General features: G+C 34.9%; 1 protein-coding gene across 1 annotated transcript in view; it reads right to left on the bottom strand.

The window, feature by feature from the left end:
* Positions 1-21411, bottom strand: part of LOC133174366 (uncharacterized) — a 53140-nt gene that overhangs the window by 9069 nt on the left and 22660 nt on the right. The window contains exon 10 of the mRNA XM_061309484.1: positions 131-231. Coding sequence (XP_061165468.1) covers positions 131-231 — 101 coding nt within the window. The remainder of the gene's footprint in view (positions 1-130; positions 232-21411) is intronic.

The following is a 21411-nucleotide window of genomic DNA, read 5'->3' as shown; positions in this document are numbered from 1 at the left end:
ACATTATCAGCGTCATAAAGAAATTCACTATCGAATGCAAGAAAAATTGTGAATCAAATTAGATTTCCCTTCAAAACTTTTATGTATATCACAAATGGACACAAAAGACTTAGCTAAAACATGAACTTACTTTTCTCCTAGTTCCTCTATAAAGACTAAAGCTGGATCAGTTGCCTCGGGTCCTATTTGCTGGATGTGTCCATGGTAGAGGGGACCTTGTGTTGACAAAACCTTTCATAACATCAAATGTACTCCAATTAGTTCATCAATTTTTGTGGGGAACAAATTTTCAGGTTTTGGTAAATTTGCCGATATGTAAATTTGTGAACATGCATGGCTAAACACTTACTAAGTTATCCTTAAAAAAATTTGTAGTTTGTTTATTATCTATTTTGAAATTCATGCTCTGCTAAACCTCAGAAACAATGACAAAAAACCATGAAAACCACAGTATTATTCAATTTACTAATTAACACAATTTTATTCTTAAATCAATAGATAGGTGTTTTCTTGAAAATGTATTTTTTTTCCCATGAAAGACACAAGATACTTCAGGACCCTCTATACATTAAACAGTGTTTTTTAGACATTGAGAAAATCATAGAAAGGCGTAAATATTGAGTCCTATCTATTTCATTGTCAACATAGGGTACTAGTCATTTATCCCCAGGTAAAATGTTCGAAGACAGTATTGATGATCAAAATATTGACAAACAAAAATCACTGTTGCTTACTTGAATGGGGAAAATCTGTGCAAACAGTGTGTTCAACTAGAGCCGATCTCGTTGCAATGCAACGAATAGGTCTTCCGTCGGAGCTCCGGACAGAACATAGCGACCTTGAGTCAAGGTCATGCAACATTTTAAGGTTATAAACAATCCTGTAAGGGGCATCAACTTCCAATGTTTCAACAGTAGAAAGACAGTAAAAGAATGTAAAATTCCCCTGTCAGTGAACTTGAACTTGTCCAAATAATCGTGCGTCAAGCCAGGACACATTCTGCAGCTGGTTAAGAGCAAACACCATCTGTATGTCATCGACAAAAAAAATTCACAGTCACGTATTCTTTCAGACTATTCATCCAAAACATCATATTCTAAGTGACCTCGAATTTAAGTCAAGGCCATTACACACTTTGGATAATATATTTATCATCTTTTCAGTGAAATGCAAATGCATGCAATTTTTTCTAGTCCAAAATTAAAGACCTTTTTGTTTGTTTGTTTGTGTGTATGTTGTTTAACGTCCCTCTCGAGAATTTTTCAATCATGTGGGGACGCCACCATATTTGCCGATGGAGATCTGCAAATTTTGACCTATACTCGGCACTCATGGCCATTGAACAGTGAAGGATCTTTTTCGTGCCAGCACCTACTGCCAGACGGGACTTCAGTTTATACGGTCTCATCTGAAGGATCGGTCTCTGCGTCCCATAGTGGGATTCGAACCTGCGACATAAGGATCAACTCCTTAATCCACGACTCTAGAGGAGACACTCTTACCACTGCGCCACGTGGGCGACTAGACCTTTTTGAATTTTACACTTATTATATCAGTGACCTTGAACTTGCCTAAATGACCTATTCTAAGGTCAAAAACAACCTTTGAACTAATTATGAGCTTCCAGTGATACTCAATGACCAAGATATTCCTGAAAAAGAATATTGCACTTTTCTGTCAGTGACCTTGAACTTACCAGAAAGATCTTGGATCAAGGTCAAAACACATCCTTGGATCGTAAGCAATCTCTGTATCAAGTAATAGCTTCCAGTGATTTTATATTACAAAGTTATAGCATGGAAAAAAAAATTAATATTTATCTGCCAGTGACCTTGAACTTGCGGGAAAAACCTCTATTCAAGGTCAGGACAAACCCATCTCAAGCAATCTGAGAAAAAGTTTCCTGTGTTCCTCCCACCCCTTATAAATTTATAATCCAGGCACGAGTTTTGCCACTTCTTCTGCCAATCTAGTACTATGTTATCTCAAACCGGTGGATCATATGCAATCTTTGTTCCTAGTATGAGCTTCCAAAATTATAGCACATACAGTAATCTTACACTTTTCTGTCAGTGACCTTGAACTTACAGGAATGACCTTGAATGAAGGTCGTGGCAAACCCTTTTTGTCATAAGCAATTCCTGTATCCAGTGAGCTTCCGGTGACTCTCTATTACAGATAAATGAGTCGGACAAAACTTTGCTATTTTTTTTTAAGTGACCTTGAACTTGCCGGAATGATGTTGGATCAAAACCATGACACACCCTCGGATCATTAGTAATCTTTGTACCAAGTATGACCTTCCATATTCTTCATAACAAAGTTATATCCTGGGCAAACTATCACGTACAGACGGACAGCTAGGCAGACGGACAGTGTGATTCCAAGACTCAAAACACCCCCACCCCAAACCAACACACTTCGTTTGGGGGGATATATAAATTCCTATGTTAAATAATGAACACTCTTTCCGGCCCAAACCTTCTCCCTGGAATCAAGATTTGAAAAATAAAATGAATGTATGCTATGTTGGAAATTTTCTCATTCTAGTCCAGGGGTTCTTGAGAATACTATTTTCAAATGACCCCATGCGCGGATCTAGAGGGGGTTGGGGGCAGTTAAATGTATATACTAAAGCAAGTAAAATTAACCATCCCCCCCCCCCCTAGAAAACGCAGACCCTTCCTCGAAAACGCGGATCTGTGTTAAAATGGTATGAAAAGTCTTAGGTATGAAGCTTTAAAAGTCAACGAACCCCCCCCCCCCACACACACACACACACGCACACAAACACACACACGAAATAGGTTTTTCACGTTTGTGAAAAGAATTTCTTTTTTTTGGCTCGTCAAGAAATTTCTGGGTTGAAATATTTTTTTATTGGGATCCCCCCCCCCCCCCCCGTGGAAAAAAAATCCTTGATCCGCGCCTGGATCCCATCTAATTTTTACTACATGTATCCGTTAAAAGAGGATGTGACCCTTCATTTGAAAAAAACTTTACCAAAAATATTCTATGTTAATTTTCGTTGTTATGGCCCAGTGGTTCTTGATAAGATAAAAATGAGAAAATTTTACAAGTAACTTTAGAACGACAACGACGATAACGCTTATATACGCCAAGAAAGCAAACAAAGCTGAAGAATTATGAACAGAAAAGCTTACTTTGGGCCTTTGGGCTTGGGAGATGAGATACTTATTTAAGAAATAAACAACAATGTTAAAAAGTTCTCTGGGAAATGAACTTCGTTGGTCACGTGATCAAATCCTTTGAAGCCCTAAGGGCTTCTCAGATTTGATCAGGTACCAACCAAGTTCATTTCCCAGAGAACTTTTTAACATTGTTGTTTATTACTTTTATTTACATTTGAGACGAATTTTCTGAAAAGAACTGCATTTATTACACGAACGGCCCGCCGTATTCATGCTATGTTGTGACGCGAAGTGACCTAGAAGCTGTTTGGTCTTGAGAGTTCGCCTCGCTCCAACATTTGAATACTTATATTGCTGTTCAGCAGTCCAGTTCAGGAAATATCTATTCATAATAAAAACAAAAACAAAAAAACAAAAAAACAATGATCGCTACTGAGAATGATCTTACTATTATTGTATGAGTTCTTTATATGAAGTCAAAAGCGGTGATATCGTCTTCAGTTTACATACCTTCAAAGGAATTTCGGGTTAAAAAGGTAAGCGTGATTTTAGGCTAATTAAAAACATTCTTCACACCGAAGAAAGAACTAATGATCATTTGTTGAACGAAAAAAAACATATATCTTTTTCATCGCTTTAACGGCTTAGAAGTTCCGAAACCAGTGTCACCGGGACAGAAATATGTAGACAAGATATCATCTCGCTGTGTGATACGGTCACGCCATGACTTCTGACCCCCTAATAAGTTTGTACAGAATTGAACATATTTTCTCTTCAATAGGTTCACCTAAGAAAAATATTTGCAAATATAAATAATAAAAATTGAAATTATTTTGTCATTTTTTTACTATCGACGGACCTGCATTTCAAAGAGAGAGAGAGAATTTCTAGCTAGGTCTTTGAATAACAGCCGGTGACATCGGTTCACAAAACCAGGTCCCTAGGAATGTACATGTATATAAAATAGGCAGTGCCTTTCTCTCGGAATTCATCACCTGCTTCTGTAAAGCTCCATCCTCACTTGTACTTACATAACCGGCTGCGAAGGAAAACATTCTATTTATTTCGGGGATGGGGGTATACGTATTGCGATGAGAGGCAATTTATTCACCTATACGTTCATTAAATATGAAGATTGCTTCTGAGTATTTGTATACGATCGCACGACTTTCGTGTTAATTTATAAAAGTTAGAATATGTAAGCAAATAACTAAACTAACTTTGTTCTAGATGAATTAAATAATTACTTAGCCGTTTGTAAGTTTTTTTTTAAACATTTGTAAGAACCACTTTATTTTAAAAAACAAATAATCGTCCTATTATGGGCGCCCATGATATATTAGACAGGATGTTTAATTAAAATATAATTCAGATATCGACATCCAAGAGAACAACACATTCTTTTTTTCAGTGGCGGATAAAGGAATCTAGAAAAGGGGGCCCGACGAGTTTTGGGTCGGGGTAGGGGCCCAAAGCCACATAAAAATTGATTTATTAAATCTTGTGTATATTTTGGATACAAAAAGGGGGCTTGCAGGCCCCCTGAACCTCCTCTAAATCTGCCAGTGTTTTTTTTTTTTTCATTAGTCAGCCCGACTAGTTACGGTGGGATAAAACTGCAAGTACGCTTGCATAATTTGGAATTCTGGGAAAAAGATGTACACGACTTGTTCTAAAGAAACTCGTGCTATTTGCTCCAACCAAAGGGCGTGATTCTTCACAAACACCTCTAAACAAAGACGCGACCTCGATCTATTTATAGACTGCATTGTTCTTCGTCGTTCTCAACGAAAAATTAAAAAAGAGATTGTTCTAAGTGGGAGATATGTAGTAAGAATATTCTAACTGTGTCTCGGGACAGGCCCTCACCACAGTTAGAATACGTCCCATATACATGTACTTGCAATGTAGCAAATCGGAGTGGATCCACTCCGAAATGATTCTGAAGAATACAAAATGAGTTGCACTGAAAATAACTACCAAATTAATCATAACAAACCTTTTTGAGATTGTATATGCCTTTTAACCTAAAAATTAATCCATATATATACGAAAATTCAACTCATTTTCTCAACGTTTTTTCCTCGCTTCAAATTTAACGCCATGTTGACATTCGGAACTCTCTGGATTCTTCATAGAAAATGCACAGAGTTCGAGTTATCGCCCGTGTTTATTTTGCTACACTGCGAATACACGGAACGAATTCTATCGTTAAACCGGGTCCGTAGGACAATATCATTTTAACGATAGAACATTCTATCTAGGAAATATGATACTATGAAAATATTTCAGTGCTTCTTATAGAAGATAAGAAGTTTATATGCAGAGCACATTTAACACTTGATATATACCCGTTGCAAGTTCAAGGATTTGTGTGTATTCCTCTGAATGCCTGATGCAAGACTCCCTCGATCATTACCTTACATAAGACAGGTACGGGTCGGTCGGAATTCACACAATAATCCACTTGCACAAAGGTCCCAAGACAGTGAAAAAAAAGAATCTCTTTATTTTAATGATGAAAGTTATGAAAACGTCAGAATATCACTTAAGATGTGTAAATTCTTATAATTTACACGATGATAGACTTGTACATGTAAGTGCCGCTTGTGCACGTGAACCGCGCCCACAGGTGAGAAACTGACCACAGTAGAACTGCGATAGTTGAGAGAAACTGCGCGGATTTGTAGACAGCCCCCCCCCCCCCCCCAATTAGAGAGAGTGAGCGAGATGGAATCCAGTATCATTTTAGGGTATACGTACTGTATGTATAAAATATTTTGAATCTCCAGTTTATTACTTTATTTTGGAAGCAATTCTTTTCTTTCCTAATAACACTAAAATGGATGCTTAAATTTAGAAATTGAATTAAATATACATACAGTATGCACCCTCCCCCTTCCCCTATCATGCATTGCCTCGAACCTGCACGATTAAAAAACTTTTATCTAATAATAATTAACACAATCTAACCCAAGGTCTACCCTCCTTTTCAGCATCATAATCTATATTATTTATAGAATTTAACAGTAAAAATGAAAATGTATACATTCTTACACGTTCAATGATTGGGATCATAGTGGCTTTGTTCATTTCTGAGACGAACTTTATCTGATGTCCGCGCCCAAGAGAAATTAATTGGAGGTCATCATAATGATCACGATGTAGTTTAACTAAAATTTATTCTATGCTTTATTATTTATTATGTACAGAATTATGTTACAAATAAGAAAACGACTGGGCGAATTTTAACTTAGACGACAATGACTTTTAATGAACACAACATGATGGATAAAACAAATCATATACCATCACAAACCAAGAAAGAAACTTTCTGTATTCCAGTGGCTGACTCTCAGCTTTTTTTTAAAAAGCTAATCTTGTTATAAAGACTTGCAGAATAAGCGAAATACTCCAGATATTTAATAAAAATCTTGAACCCGATCTAAAACGCGTTGACAAAGTCAAACCAGACGGTTTTAGTTTTTAGGGCATTTTTACAGTGATATGAGAAAAAGTCTGATAATTGCTGTTAATTTTAAGAAATAAAGTTCGTCATTTTTCAACCTCGTTCGGTATAATATAATTTACTGATAATTTTTTCCGTTAAGGAGGAACACATGGGCGAAGGATAAAAAAGAGGTATTCTGCATGTACATGTACACAACATTGTTATTGTGTACTCGGATTAAACCGAAAATCCTTCGTTACATTGTATTTGGGTATAATTTTCACATGTTCTCAGGCGAATATTCATTTATTTTTATCTGTCTAAAGACAATAATTTCAGTTGATAGAGAAATGTTTTTATTTCATCGTTTTTCCCCATCCTTTTGATTTACACATTTGCTTTGTACACAAAAGCGTGTGTTCATATACCGCTGTTTCTACGCGCTATCGATATGATCAGGGAGAACATGATATTCTCCAGCAATTTATTTTTATGAAAACACTCAATGAAAACATATTAGGTGAAAATATATATACCGATAGTATCTTAATATCTTATTAGTATATACCTGTTTAATTGCAATGTAACCAAGCGTAACGATCGCTGGCCAGGACTTTTTTGAATATAATTTATAACCGTTATTAAAACAACTCGTCAGCTGAGCGGACCTATGATTTAAACAGTAAAATAGGGAAATTCCAGAGTTCGAAGTGTATTTATTTTGGGCGCTCTTCCACATAAACAAATAAGACCGCATTTACGCGTACTTACATGCATGTACCAGTCATTCGTATCATGGGAAAATTCAGTTTATTAGATGAAATAAAACAAATGCATAAGGTTAATCTTCCTAGACAACACGTTTTTAAAACAATCTCTAATATAACTGACGGTATAAAATAACAAAGAAATAACGGGATTGTGTAAACTTGTATTTAATTTGGAATGAGAACAAATCTTAACCTGTCAAATCATTTATAAAACATACTTCGTTTTCCAGACACTAATTGTCGTGCGTAATCTTCACATGCACTGACCAAGAGGTCACAAGTTTGAAATGTTTGGCTTCTCATTGCGTGAGTTTTGTCAACACATATCGGAGTAGACTATCTAAGCCAATTGATTCCCAAAGAAAACTGCATAGGAAGGTTTTTTTGTACACTTTTTAACGGGTAAAATTCATTCGACGCTCGATAGAATTTTCAAATACAAGTGAAATATTTAGGTTACTTGCGTCCGACCTAGTATTTTGTATGCAATAATATTGTAAGTTAGGAAGAAAATAATACAAACTCAAAAGTAGTTAATATTATTTTCGATTTTCCTGACAATTAAAAATGTGACCTCTACGTACAATTATCGTGATAATTATATACATGCTGTTTAATGTTCATGAAAGAAATAGCAACTCGTAAAATAATAACATTAGAGAGATAAATAAATTGTTTCTTTAATACGCAAACAAAGTGGTCTTTTCGGCATTCGAAATGCATTGAATTTGAAGTCAGTTAAGACTAGTTGATTAAAACGAGCGAGTGATAAACAGTAAGACGAAATCATATGAAAGATTCGAAATGATTTTAAAGTAATTTTTCACAAAGCGCAATTATCTCGATATCGATAAATACAATGTTTATAAAAATAAAATTAATATGCAACTTTCTTGTAATTCAGCGAATAAAATATAAATTGAAATGTACTAGCGATTTTTAATCAAAGATATTATAAAATAATCTGAAAGATTCAACATATTTATCCACTCATCACTTAGTTTACTAAATGTATTTGGAAAGGCCATTCTATGGTTTGTTTTGTGTATGACCTTAGGTCGCTGGATCACACGCCGATTGATCCCCGGTGACCTCCTTTGCCACGCGCTATCGAGGGAGGTTACACAATTGTAAACACACAAGGTGAATGTAAAAGGCGTGTACTTAATGGCTGTGAATGGTCTTTGTTTAAAGTTTTGTTTTATTTTCTAACTTTATTGTTTGTTTTTATATGATAAGAAGAAAAGGTTATCTTTTTTCCCTGTTAAGTAGACTGGTTTATCCAAATTTGAAAACAAACGAAATAAAAGGGAAAGTTGTCAGTAAATAATTTAGAAATAAAGCTCAGAACACTTCAAGAACCCGATTCTAAAGAATATTAGCATCTAATGTAGCTAGGTTTATTATTTATAATAAGTTTATTTTATTATTACACGCATGAAGAGCTCTTGTTTACTTGCTGAATGAAAACGCTTACCTGTATATGTGTTATGCTTCTAGCTCATTTAGAACACAAGACTCAAACAAAATAACGTTTTCTTGAGATCAGTAAGATGTTAACTAACAACTTTAATGACGGCAGCTTTTTCGAAATATTTCGATGTAAATGTATTGTTGCGTGAACAGACAAAAACAGCGATTAAAATTCAAAATGATTTTTATGCACCAGTGTTTGGAATTAAGATTATAAAAGATCGGTAAAGTAATCTTACTGATTCGATATAATTAAAAACATAACTTTCCATTAATTAATAGCTCTTTGTACAAAATTGACATTATACGCGATCACAAATACTAGCTTTGTTTATGGCCACAGGTGGCTAGTACACTGGTGACCTCGATCAAAGGCGTGGGATTCGCGCGTTGGGTTACATAACTAAACATCGAGCTGAACATGGAGACCGTCATATGCATACAGCTAATGATCGTGAATTATTCAATGCATACAGTTTAAAATCACTTACAAAGTTTGTTGTAATAATAAACGTAGAAAGATAGATTTAATATTCTCCGCTTTTGAACACTATTAATCTAATTTAAAAAAGAAGAAAAGAAAGACTAGTTGTAATAAATAATTTAATAGTGAACCATAAACCACGTTTTAAACCTTATTAAAAAGAAAATTAACATTAAATACCGTTGGGTATATTATTGATAGCAAGTCTGTTTAAGTTATACACATGAAGAGGTCTGATTTCCTTGCCGAATGAAAAACGTTACCTGTTTACCTGGCCAGCTTTCTAATACGTATTACGCAATACCCATGGTATATTCGAACAAAACAACATTTTCATTAGATCAAAAAGGTGTAAAAGAACAATTTTGTTCCCAAGATCCAGATCGAAATATTTACCGTTTTTGAGTTATAAAGCAAAAACTTTTAAGGGCCCAAGATCCCTAATCATAGGGGCCAGCCCCTTTTAAATAGTATAATATGAAAGTCCTTGCAATTATGCACAACTTTTGTTCTACATGTCTTAACAAAATATTTTTAGTTTTCAAGATATAAAGGAAAATATGTCAAATTTTTTGCTGTTTTCCGCGTTCTAACTTTTGACCCCTCTCTAGCGCCATTTTTAATGCAAAAATCAAAAAACAAAAACCGATGTGCACAACTTCAATGCTTCCTCTTTTCAATTTCAAAGGGTTTTGTGCTCCAATTATAACCATTTCTGAGCCTTTGTCTGGAAATTGGAGGCATGCAAAATTCAATCAAAGGGGAATAACTCGTGAACAGAAGGTAACTTCCGAATTGTATTACGGTATTCTGACAGTGTTTTGTAAAGTCTAAAAGCTCTGAAAATTTGAACAAAATCTGTTTAAAAATGAGGAAGATATGAAGCGTCAAAGTTGGCGTCTAGGAAAAAAAAAAAAGAATAATCTTAATCATCACAATCAGTAGAAGGTCTTCCGTTGGAAACGGAAGACCTTAATTAATAGTCCAGTGAAATTAAGTGAAAATATAGGCCCAACATCAGACTTATTGTAACAGAAATTATCCTGAGATGAATGAAATCCAACATGTACAAAATAGAAAAGGGACATAACTCTGTAAATCCAGCCAATGATTTGCTAAAATAATCAAAAGAAAATTCGAAGCATATTTTGATTTAAACTTTTTTTTTATAAAGTTTAATAGATCATTATTTCATTATAATAAAAATCTGAAATGGATCTTTTGAATTTAATTTCACATTTTTTTGTTAATTTGGAAATGTAAACATTTTCTAAAAGATACTGAATAGAGAGTAGAATAACATTTAGATTAAGATTTAATATGCATTGATCATTTCATTTAGTACATAAATACTAAATCTCATGAAAAAAAATACATTAATAAAAATTTAGAGACAAAATTTAACCTTTGTTTTAATAATCTCTAGCTAAATGTTATTTTTTGATACAAGGAAATGCAGCATACACTCTTAAATAAGCCTAAACTTCTGTATTAATTTTTTTTTGTTTTGGTTGGGTATAAAAGGTTTTACTACATCTATAAATTAATTACACAGTTCATTCCTCTTCCTACAAGGTAGAAAAATGCACCAAAATTCACTAAAATGACAAGAGTTATGCCCCTTTTCTATAGAATTACATATCCCAAATACCAGTAATGCTCCCCCCCCCCCCCACTTCATCCGAGTTTGTTAGATTTTTTATCACTTTAAATATTTTTTGCATTCTAGAGTTTATTCATTACAAAAGAAATTCTGTTGCACTAGTTTGATGTTTCTTGATAAATTGACTGGACTATAATACATCTTAGTTTAATAAAATGTTAAGTGCTTTATTTGATTAGAAATTGAGTGAAACACTGTACACTGTTTATTTTATTTCAGATCACTAGGAGCTGATCACTCTACTGGCAAAAATTACCACAGAATTTGAACTCTTTAGTATGCAGTGTATAGAGGATTCTTAATGCAGTACAATAAAGGGTAAAATTAATTCAGTTCTCAAAGCAACATAAAAAAGATTGAATTGGAAAATGTCTTCATTCCATATTCAAAATGTTCCAATTGCAATTTCTGTATAAAGCAACAAGGGTTCAACAAAAAATACTTAATTTTGAATCAGTTTGATGTAATATGTGGCTATAATCAATCTGATCCACCCAACAGAGTTCCAATCAAGTTTTTAAAAAATCTTGATAGATAACAAGAATAAATTTTCAATGTTCAAATAAGTCCACAACTCTACTGGTAAAGTGCTGTAACAGGAGAGGAGAAGAAGGTAACGGACCAGACCTGGACTCAAACCCGGGCCCCCTAAATCTCCAGTCAGGTGCTCTACCAACTGAGCTATCTGGCCACCGGCGATCGATCCTTCTGACCGCCACACTGAGAATGTATATCTATTTGATATTTAGCTTTTTTATTACCGGATTCCAAGTCATTTACTTGTACAACAATTCATTATCTTTACTGAAACATTTAGTGATTATATAGTTAAAATTAGTACATGACACATATAAAGATGTTTTTGTCCCCAATGCTTCAACTCAGAGTACGTAAAGTATACAGGAGATAGGGAGTATGATTTAACTTGTTGATCAGGAGATTTCAAAGAATTTTATGGTTTGTTTAACAAGTCTATCAAATGTTTTAAAATTCTTATGACTTGGGTTCTCAATTCTTATGATTCAAAAAAACTTCCCATACATTTCTGTACAAGTTAATGCTTGTTCATTTCGGAGAAAAGTAAGATGTCCATGGTCCACATTGCTCACCTGAGTCACCTTGGCCTTGCTATATTCTTCATCGGCAGATTTTTTTTAAAAAATTCCTTTTTTTTTTTTTTTTTTATAAATTTCATTAAAAAATTGACTCCATATTGTTCAACAAAATCTTCACCTAAGGGTTCATAATTCTATCAAAGTTGAATCCTTGGAATGCTTCAATATCATCAACATGTATATATCAATCACCATCTGAACACCACCAACATGTATATAGCCCAGTTGTTCTTGAAATCATTTTTTTTCTTCAAACATGCAAAATGTAAAATTTGGATCTCTGTAATCTCTGAGGGTCTTGATTTGAATAAATAAAAATATGGCCTAGTGATTCTTGAGGATTTGTAACAGATGTTATTAAGTTTTTACTTACTCTTAATTATCTCCCCTTGAAAGAGGGTGTGGCCCTACATCTGAATAAACTTGAATTTCCTTCAATCAAGGATGCTTTGTGGCAAGTTTGGTTGAATTTGGCCCAGTGGTTCTGGAGGAGAAGTTGAAAATGTAAACAAGATGTGTTTGTGAAACACTGATGCCCCCGTATGGCAGCTTATGGCGAAGGTTAAAGTTTCTTCAAATGCAAGTCAAAATCCAGCCAAAAGATAAGAAATGTTGATACCCAAAGAAAGGTCTTGTCTCGAGGAATACACCTATGAAATTTGAAAGACGTAGATACAACTGTTCAGAAGTTGTGGCGAAGGTTAAAAGTTTTTTGAATAAAAGTCAAACGTCAAGGTCAAGGTCAAAGTGGTTGGTATCCAAAGGAAGATCTTGTCACAAGGATTACATATGTGAAGTATGAAAGCCCTAGCACCAACCATTCAAAAGTTATGGCCAAGGTTAAAGTTTTTCAAAAGTAGGTCAAACTCCTAGGTCAAGGTGAAAGGGTCAAATAGGTTGGTATCCAAAGGAAGGTCTTGTCACAAGGATTACATATGTGAAGTATGAAAGCCCTAGCATCAACCATTCAAAAGTTATGGCCAAGGTTAAAGTTTTTCAAAAGTAGGTCAAACTCCTAGGTCAAGGTCAAAAGGTCAAAGTGGTGGTTGGTATCCAAAGGAAGGTCTTATCGCAAGGATTACATATGTGAAGTATGAAAGCCCTAGCTCCAACCAATCAAAAGATATGGCCAAGGTTAAAGTTTTTCAAAAGTAGGTCAAACTCCTAGGTCAAGGTCAATGGGTCAAAGTGGTTGATATCCAGAGGAAGGTCTTGTCACAAGGAATACACATGTGAAGTTTGAAGCCCTAGCATCAACCATTCAAAAGTTATGGCCAAGGTTAAAGTTTTTCAAAAGTAGGTCAAACTCCTAGGTCAAGGTCAAAAGGTCAAAGTTGTTGGTATCCAAAGGAAGGCCTTGTCACAAAAAATACACATGTGAAGTTTGAAACCCCAAGCACCAACTGTTCAGAAGTTATGGCTAAGGTTAAAGTCTCATAAAATTTTGCAAAAGTAGGTCAAACTCCAAGGTCAAGGTCAAAAGGTCAAATATGATGGTACCCAAAGAAAGGTCTTGTCACAAGGAATACACATGTGAAATATGAAAGTCATAGCTCCAACCAATCAAAAGTTATGGGCAAGGTTAAAGTTGACAACAGACAGACAGACAAACAGACAAACGGACAAATGGACAAACAGACAAACGGACAAACAGACAAACAGATAAACAGACAAACAGACAAACAGACAGACAGGACAAAAACAATATACCCCCGGGATCTTTCGATCTGGGGGCATAAAAATTAACAGACAACACATGACAGACGGATGCTGGACACATTTCAATCAGAAAAGCTCACTTGAGCTTTCAGTTCAGGTGAGCTAAAAAAAAGTACATTGTTTAATCAATTCTTAATTAAATTACTACAAAAAATGGAACTTTTTCAAAAGTATTAAAATGTCTATATGGACTAGAAGTCAAAGTAAGCAAGATCTATAGCTGTATAAGGACTAATTTGCCTAGAATAGTTAGTGTTGAACCCTGGCAACTGTATACATCGACCAAAGCTAAACAAACATTTTACTGCAAATTATCTTCCAAACTGACAAATTACAAAATTGTTCATTATTTCCCTTATTTAGCCTAGACAACATGTTCAGAATAGCAGCAGCAGCAATTTCATTTCTTAAAAAAAAAATGAATCAAATCCTCTTGTTGAAATGAATCATTAGAAGACACCTGTAATCCACATAAAATTTTTAAGTAAGAAAAAAAAGAGAAAAATTGAGAAAATACCTCAACATTTAAGGAGATAAAGTATGTTCAATATTTGACCATAACCTTACATACCTGTAACAATACATTTTGTAATATATCTCTGATTATCTGTTTAATTAAAATCCTCCTTCCTAACAAGATAGAAGCTCGATCACTCCTGGTTATCAGCAAAACACTAAATGATCAATACAACTCTCAGTGGCGGAGAAAAAAACATCCCTAAACACAACTCTCTCTTTCCTTGACATCATTTCTCTTTAACCCAAGTTTTTTTATGTGTTAAGTCAGTTTAAATACATTAAAATATGATTATTTATCATTAGCTCCCCGTCTATACAATGATGTGAAATAGACTACCAGGTGATTACGTATAGAGATAAGAAAATGCAAGGCGTTGATTTCTAGAGTCGCGTCAAATCACCACAACACACTCGCCTCAATCAACAGTATTCAATCCATAATTAATGTACCAGAAAAAATGAAAACACCCAAGGACTTGAGCTGTGAATAGGAGAAGGGTGGAGTTCTGTCAGAAAATGGAAGAATCCGAGTGATGTATGTCAACATTATAAACTCTGAATATAGACCCTAAATGTTTCTCTAGATATTGAACTAAAAAGGAGAATAGTACAGCATATGATTTTTATTGATCATTACGATGCATTTTATTTAGGGCCTCTAAACTAGTACTCATCTCTTAATATATCACAAAATATAAATGTCTTTTAAAATTTGTTTGATTATATAGAAATTTTAAAAAGTCTTTCTTTCTTAATTGTAAAGGGTCAGGAACATTGGTGAATTTTTAGGTTTCTGATATGAACAATATCCTATATACACCATACATACAAATATACAATTCATGCTTGAAAGTAATCAAGGTAATTTGATGTCTCTTTCACTCCTCCTGTTCAATACAAATATTTTCAAACTCTACAGCTTATTGATTGTGTAAGATACAGGTGCCCCTCCCCAATTCTGCAATATTTTTACCATTTTTATTTTCTCATTCGAAATGTAAATACAAGAGAAAGTGTCCAAAACCATATTTGGTCTAAAATGAGCCTAATATTTCAATTTCTTTTACAAATATAAAGAAATTGCCCAAGTGGCATAGTGGTTAGAGCATCTGCTCCAGAGTGTTGTTCCTTGCGTCGTTTGAATCCCACTGTGGGATGTGGAGACCAGTCTTTTGGATGAGACCGTATAAACTTAGGTCCCGTGTCTAAGTAGGTGCTGGCATGAAAAAGATCCCTCACTGCTCAATGGCCCTGAGTGCCGAGTATAGGTAAAAAATTTGCAGTCTCCACCGCAAGTGGTGGCGTCTCCATATGAGTGAAAAATTCTTGAGAGGGACATTAAACAACAAACAAACAAAACAAATATAAAGACTAAGCAAACTTTTGTAAACCAATTGCATCCTCATGAAATAAGAAGGAAGCCATGACTTTTGTCCTCATATCTCCAAAGCAACCTTGACCAAGCCCATCATAAAACCAATCCATATGGTGCAAATATGATCATCCAAGAAAAAATTCTCTGGTTACCAGCTAGCTCACCAGGGAGAAAATGCAATGAACCAGACCACGACTCAATGAACCAGACCAACTAGAGTCCCCTGAATGCATCTGGCCACCAGTGTTTGAACCTGCCAGACCACATCATTCTTTGCTGTTTTAATGTCTTCACCCTTGAAGACACTAATCTAGGATCTTCCATGGCAGGATAACAAACGTAACATGGAGATAATTCAACAGACCAGACCAGGATTAAAAGGATTCAAACCAGGGCCCCTAAACTAAACACTGAGATATCTGGCAACCGACAAACCAACCTGCTTCAATGCCACACCAACACTGCATAGAACGACAATTAACCTCTAACTTACATTTAGCAACAAAACCCTCTGAACCAAAATGCAAACTCATCTGCATTTTATATCAGACAAACTAACACTGCTAATCAAAGTAATCTGACATTATCATACAAATTTTAAAGCTGGATGTGGATGATGCTATCATTGCCTCCACCCCCCACCCCTCAACCCTTCTCAGTTCAATGCCAGGGGCTTGAAAATGACACACATTCACACCTGCTCATGGCAAAGTGGAAGGCAGTTATTTAGCAGTTTCTTAGCCTTAACAGTTTGAACTTTTTAGCAGTTCTGGAGCAGTTACTTAACCTTCCCTAGACTGCTAATGGATAAACAAATTGCTTTCAAAATTTTTGTAATCTATAAGCAGTTTTCTTAGCCTTACCAGTTCGTAACCAGTTCGCAAGCAGTTTACAGGCAGTTTCTTAGCAGTTCATAGGCAGTTTCTTAGCAATTTATAGGCAGTTTGTTAGCAGTTCATAGGCAGTTATTTAGGCAGTTTTTGCTAACTGCTAAGTGGACTTCCAGTAAACTATTACATACTGCTTATCTACAGTACCGACCAGACACAACCTAACAGAAAGCGAACCCAGAGCGCACCCCGGGTTCGCTCTCTGGGTTCGCTTGGGGTCCGCTAGTGCTGACCCCAAGCGAACCCGGAGCGCACCCGTAGCAAACCCAGAGCGGACCCAGAGCGAACGCTGGAAGCGAACCCCAAATTCAGTAGCAGTCCCAGAAAGTGAACGCGCGTTCGGTGTTGCGTAACAGAGCTGTCAATCAGGATTAGCGATTAACTCATCAGCGCGTCGACCAATCAACATGCCGAACAGGTCTGTCAATCAGGATAAGGGATAAAATGCGTTGACCATCAGCGCATCGACCAGTCAACATGCCAGTTTGTAATCTAAACATTGTACAAGCAAAGCGTGTGAATGTACAGTGTAAAATATTATTAATATGATTTTTAAACATGATTATATATTTATATATTTTAATTCTCCAGACAACATGAATATTTACACATCTATTTGCATTATCCAGGTAGCATGTTACATGTATAGTTACATATTTATTTTCTTTATATTTTCAAAATCTGTTAATATATAAATATACATTGCGTAAATTTATCAGACAATAAGTACTTTAATTCATAATAGAAAAAAAGAAGATAATAATGGTTATAACAATTGTTACAAAAAAAAAAGAATTTAAAAAAAAAAAAAAGGTCTTCGATAAATTATAGAATTTCATTATTTCAAGATACAGTATAAGAACAAGTACGTGCTTTTAATTATTTTTTATTTATTATTTCCATTTAAATGCACGTTTTAATATATCCAGATCAACATAGAAATTATCGATCTTAATAATTGATCTTGAAAAAAACATTAAATGTACATTGTACAGTATAAATGTGCATTATATCAATACGTAAATTAAAGAAAAAAATCTCATTTGTTTAAATAATGTGATACTTTTTTTTAATTAATCTTTTACCAAAATTTAATAAATAGATTGATTTAAGTACATTTATATAGGGAAAGATTATTTTGTCAATTCTAATGATCCTACATGTAGACCTTACATTGTATGTTTTTGAATTTTTGTAACTACTTGCAAGTCAGTCAAAAAAAAATGCTTATATCACTTTCCTTCACGTCGATATATACATGCATATACAGGTTTAATGTTCAAGAACCTCTTACATGTACTATATGTAATATTCGAAATACTTTATATGGATATTACTAGACGGGTACGTTTTGTACTTGTTCATGAAAAGTACACGTAATTCCAACTTTAGTAAATTGAACTTGCAAAGATACCTTAATGCGAAAAACGTACATATATTTTTTCATTACATAGGTACCTGTATTTGAACTTTGTATTTGTCATAGTATTTAATTTTAACACTTTAATAATTATAGTTTCAAAGTGAAGCCAAGGTCATCACGTGTCGGTTATCATCCACCTGTTTCGAAGATATTGCGGGTGCTAAGAGCAATTGCGGTGGGTTTTTTTTAATTGACACTTGCTAGCTGGATGTATACTGTCTCCATGGTCACAGTATACCTGAGTATATTCTCCCCCTACATTCGATGCTCCTTAAGTTACATGTACCTCGTCTGGGCACGTTATCAATGAGAAATTCAATTATTATCTTTCTTTTTTTTGAATTTGGAAACATCATAGTTCTTTGGTACGTTCCATGAAGAGTACATATTCATGTAATTTGTTGCCATCTGAATGCTGAAAATCAGTAAAATAGCTTTACGAGAGAGAGAGAGAGAGAGAGAGAGAGAACACTGTATATCATTTTAAATTAAAATCGCTACAACCGGCCCATAGAAAACAATTCGAGTACGGAGAGGGTGGGCGGCTCATCGAAATAAAACAATAAAAAAACATCGGGCGTTATTATCTTAATTTCATCTACTTATTCATGTGAGTTTACAGTTATTGAATTCATGTTTTGTGTGTTTTCTTTCTTATTTTTATTCATTTTTAAACATTTAGAATTTTGTTTGTCAACATGCCGCTCCAGCATGTACATGTATGTAGTGGGGGGGGGGGGGGGGGGGGGGGGGAGGGGAGGGGATCATATACCAGTAATTAAGGAACACAAACTATTCAAATGATCATTTACATGTTATTTGAAAACAACTTAAAAAAATAATATATTCTTATCACTGGACCAGTTATTAGTTTCGGTTTGTTTGTGTGTTTTGGTTTTTTGATTGTTGTTGTTTTTTTTTATTTCTTCCGTTAAACTCGCCTTATAAAACAATGATTTATAGCATGGAAGTAAATTATAAAATTAATGATCTGTAAAACGAAACTCAAGTTACACTGTATGAGAATATTTAGTGATTATCACGACCTACATAAATTATACATGTAATTGACGACAACCTAGCTTAATGTATACTGCTAAATATGGAAACTTAGCATTTTACATGTACAGTATGTCTCAGCTATTTCATAGATAAGATCATAATTCAGTTGTTTGTCTTTCAAACATTTTAATTACGATTTAGCAATTGCAATTAAGTTGGAAGTTCCAACTTATTTTAAAACGCATGAATAATGTAAACAAATGAATTAGAAAGCTTTTTTTTTTTCTTAAGATACTCTTATCAATTTCCCTCCATCTGATACAACGAAAATAAATTTAACACCTTTTTCTTCTTTTTCTCTCGAGATATACTTAGCTTGTAAGTTAAGAAAAATAAAAGTGATAATTCTACGTCGAATGTACGGTGTAATTCTTGAACATTTATCAACGTTCTCCATATTGTCACTTACATATACATGTTTCGATCGCCTTAAAAACAGTAATGATCGATTTCACTACTGTATTTGGAATATACAAGGGGCGGGGCTTACTGGCGGCAAGATTAAAGCGGGGTCCGCTTCATGCTTGAATGCGTAAAGCGAACCCGGAAAGCGAACGCCGGGTTCGCTCTAGCGGACCCAGATCTGACCCCGAGCGAACCCGGAGCGCACCCAGAGCGGTCCCAAATTTTCTGAAAGCGGACCCGCAGCGGACCCCGAGCAAACCCAGGAAGCGAACTCAGGGTGCGCTTGGGGTTCGCTCTGGTGTTAGGTTGTGTCCGGTCGGTACTGTATTTCCCTTTTACAACATAAATATTAATTAGTCAGGAGGACATTTCCTATTATCCAGTCTGAAATAATATGCAATTATAATAGATCTACCAGATTCTACCTATATCAGAAATGCTTTTTACATTTTAATTTATTGTATTTTGTACAATTGTATAACACAGTCAAACAATTAGAGATTGCTAAGATGAATGTTTAAAAAGTATCAAACACTGCATGTTTTATGCATCTGATATTATAATCAGTGTAACTAAAAATTAATACATGTACCTTATTTACATACACATGTACAATGTTACCATGCAATTATAGCGAGCGCAGCGAGCGGCGCGAAGCGCCGCTCGCGAAGCGAGCTCAATAGACTAACGTGTAAGAACAGAGAAAATTCGGAATGAAATCTGTACATACGTCAGGCAAATTTTCTGGTGCAACATTCCCAGAATTCCTTCGCTACCAGGGTTCCATGCGAAATTCTTACAAAACATTCAAAAGACCAAGGATAATAATTCATTACCGAGAGATACGTTTACTTTTCTATCTTTGCATGGGGCTTAAAAGAAATAAAAAATAATTACATCCACTCTACAACGTATTTCATTTATTATTGCACAAGATCTTTAGTCTCGTTCAACCAGACGCTCGGTTGTCTCCGTAAATTCCGACGTCATGTGACGTCACAGTCTTGACTGTGTCTCGTGCGGTTTGACGTTTGAAGAGGCGGATCCATCAACATTAGAAGTGTAAGCTGTGTATAGGTTTTTGATGGTACATGTACAACTGCGCTCGCCCCAACGGTCACATCGTAAAACATATTACTCACTGACTAGTAAGATTAAATCTTGTATATCCCAGGGCATATAAATCATACTGTTCAACAAGATTCAACACTGAAGGAAAAAGTCAAAAGTACAGCAAATATTCACTCCATCCAAACACACAAGGCCACAAATTAATGAATATATTATACTTACAAATTGTTAAATGTCTACATCATTATTTCAATAAATCTAAAGCTTTGTGGCCAGCAGGCTCCCTCTTCATGATGCTTTATAGCCTTTGTCCAACAATACATGGCAGCCAAAAATTGAATTTTGGCGGTCTGTTGTTGGGTTCCTGTTGTTAATATTTGTTGATCATTGAGCCCAACATTTAAATTTCTCTTGAACCCAATCAAATTGTACAAGGAAATTAACTGCTTACAAAACTGCTTAGGAAAACTGTCTTCTCCTCAAGCATAGGCAGTTAAGATATAACTGCTAGGGAAACTGATTACTGCTTAAAAACTGCTAAGGAAAACTGTTTACTCCAAAGGCACTAGCAGTTACAAAAGAACAGAAAAAGCCAAACTGCCTGAAACTGTTTGAAAACTGCTTAAAATTTGCCTAATAACTAGGCAGTTTACTTTTTCCATGGGTAATTGCATATTGTTAAGTTCCTCTTTTGATCCAGGTTATTAACCCATCATCAGGTTCTTACCTATAGGAGGCCCTCTATGCTCCTTACAACTTATAAAGTACAAACTTAAGTACCTCCAATTAGGTGGGACTGATGAATACTCATGCAGACAACAACTAATCGAAACCCAGGA

Source organism: Saccostrea echinata, unplaced genomic scaffold (assembly GCF_033153115.1).
Source record: "Saccostrea echinata isolate AGI-Se365-2 ecotype Australia unplaced genomic scaffold, CSIRO_AGI_Sech_v1 ptg000057l, whole genome shotgun sequence".
Taxonomy (NCBI): Eukaryota; Metazoa; Mollusca; class Bivalvia; order Ostreida; family Ostreidae; genus Saccostrea; species Saccostrea echinata.
Note: the sequence above shows the minus strand (reverse complement) of the source record. Positions and strands in the feature narration are given on the sequence as shown.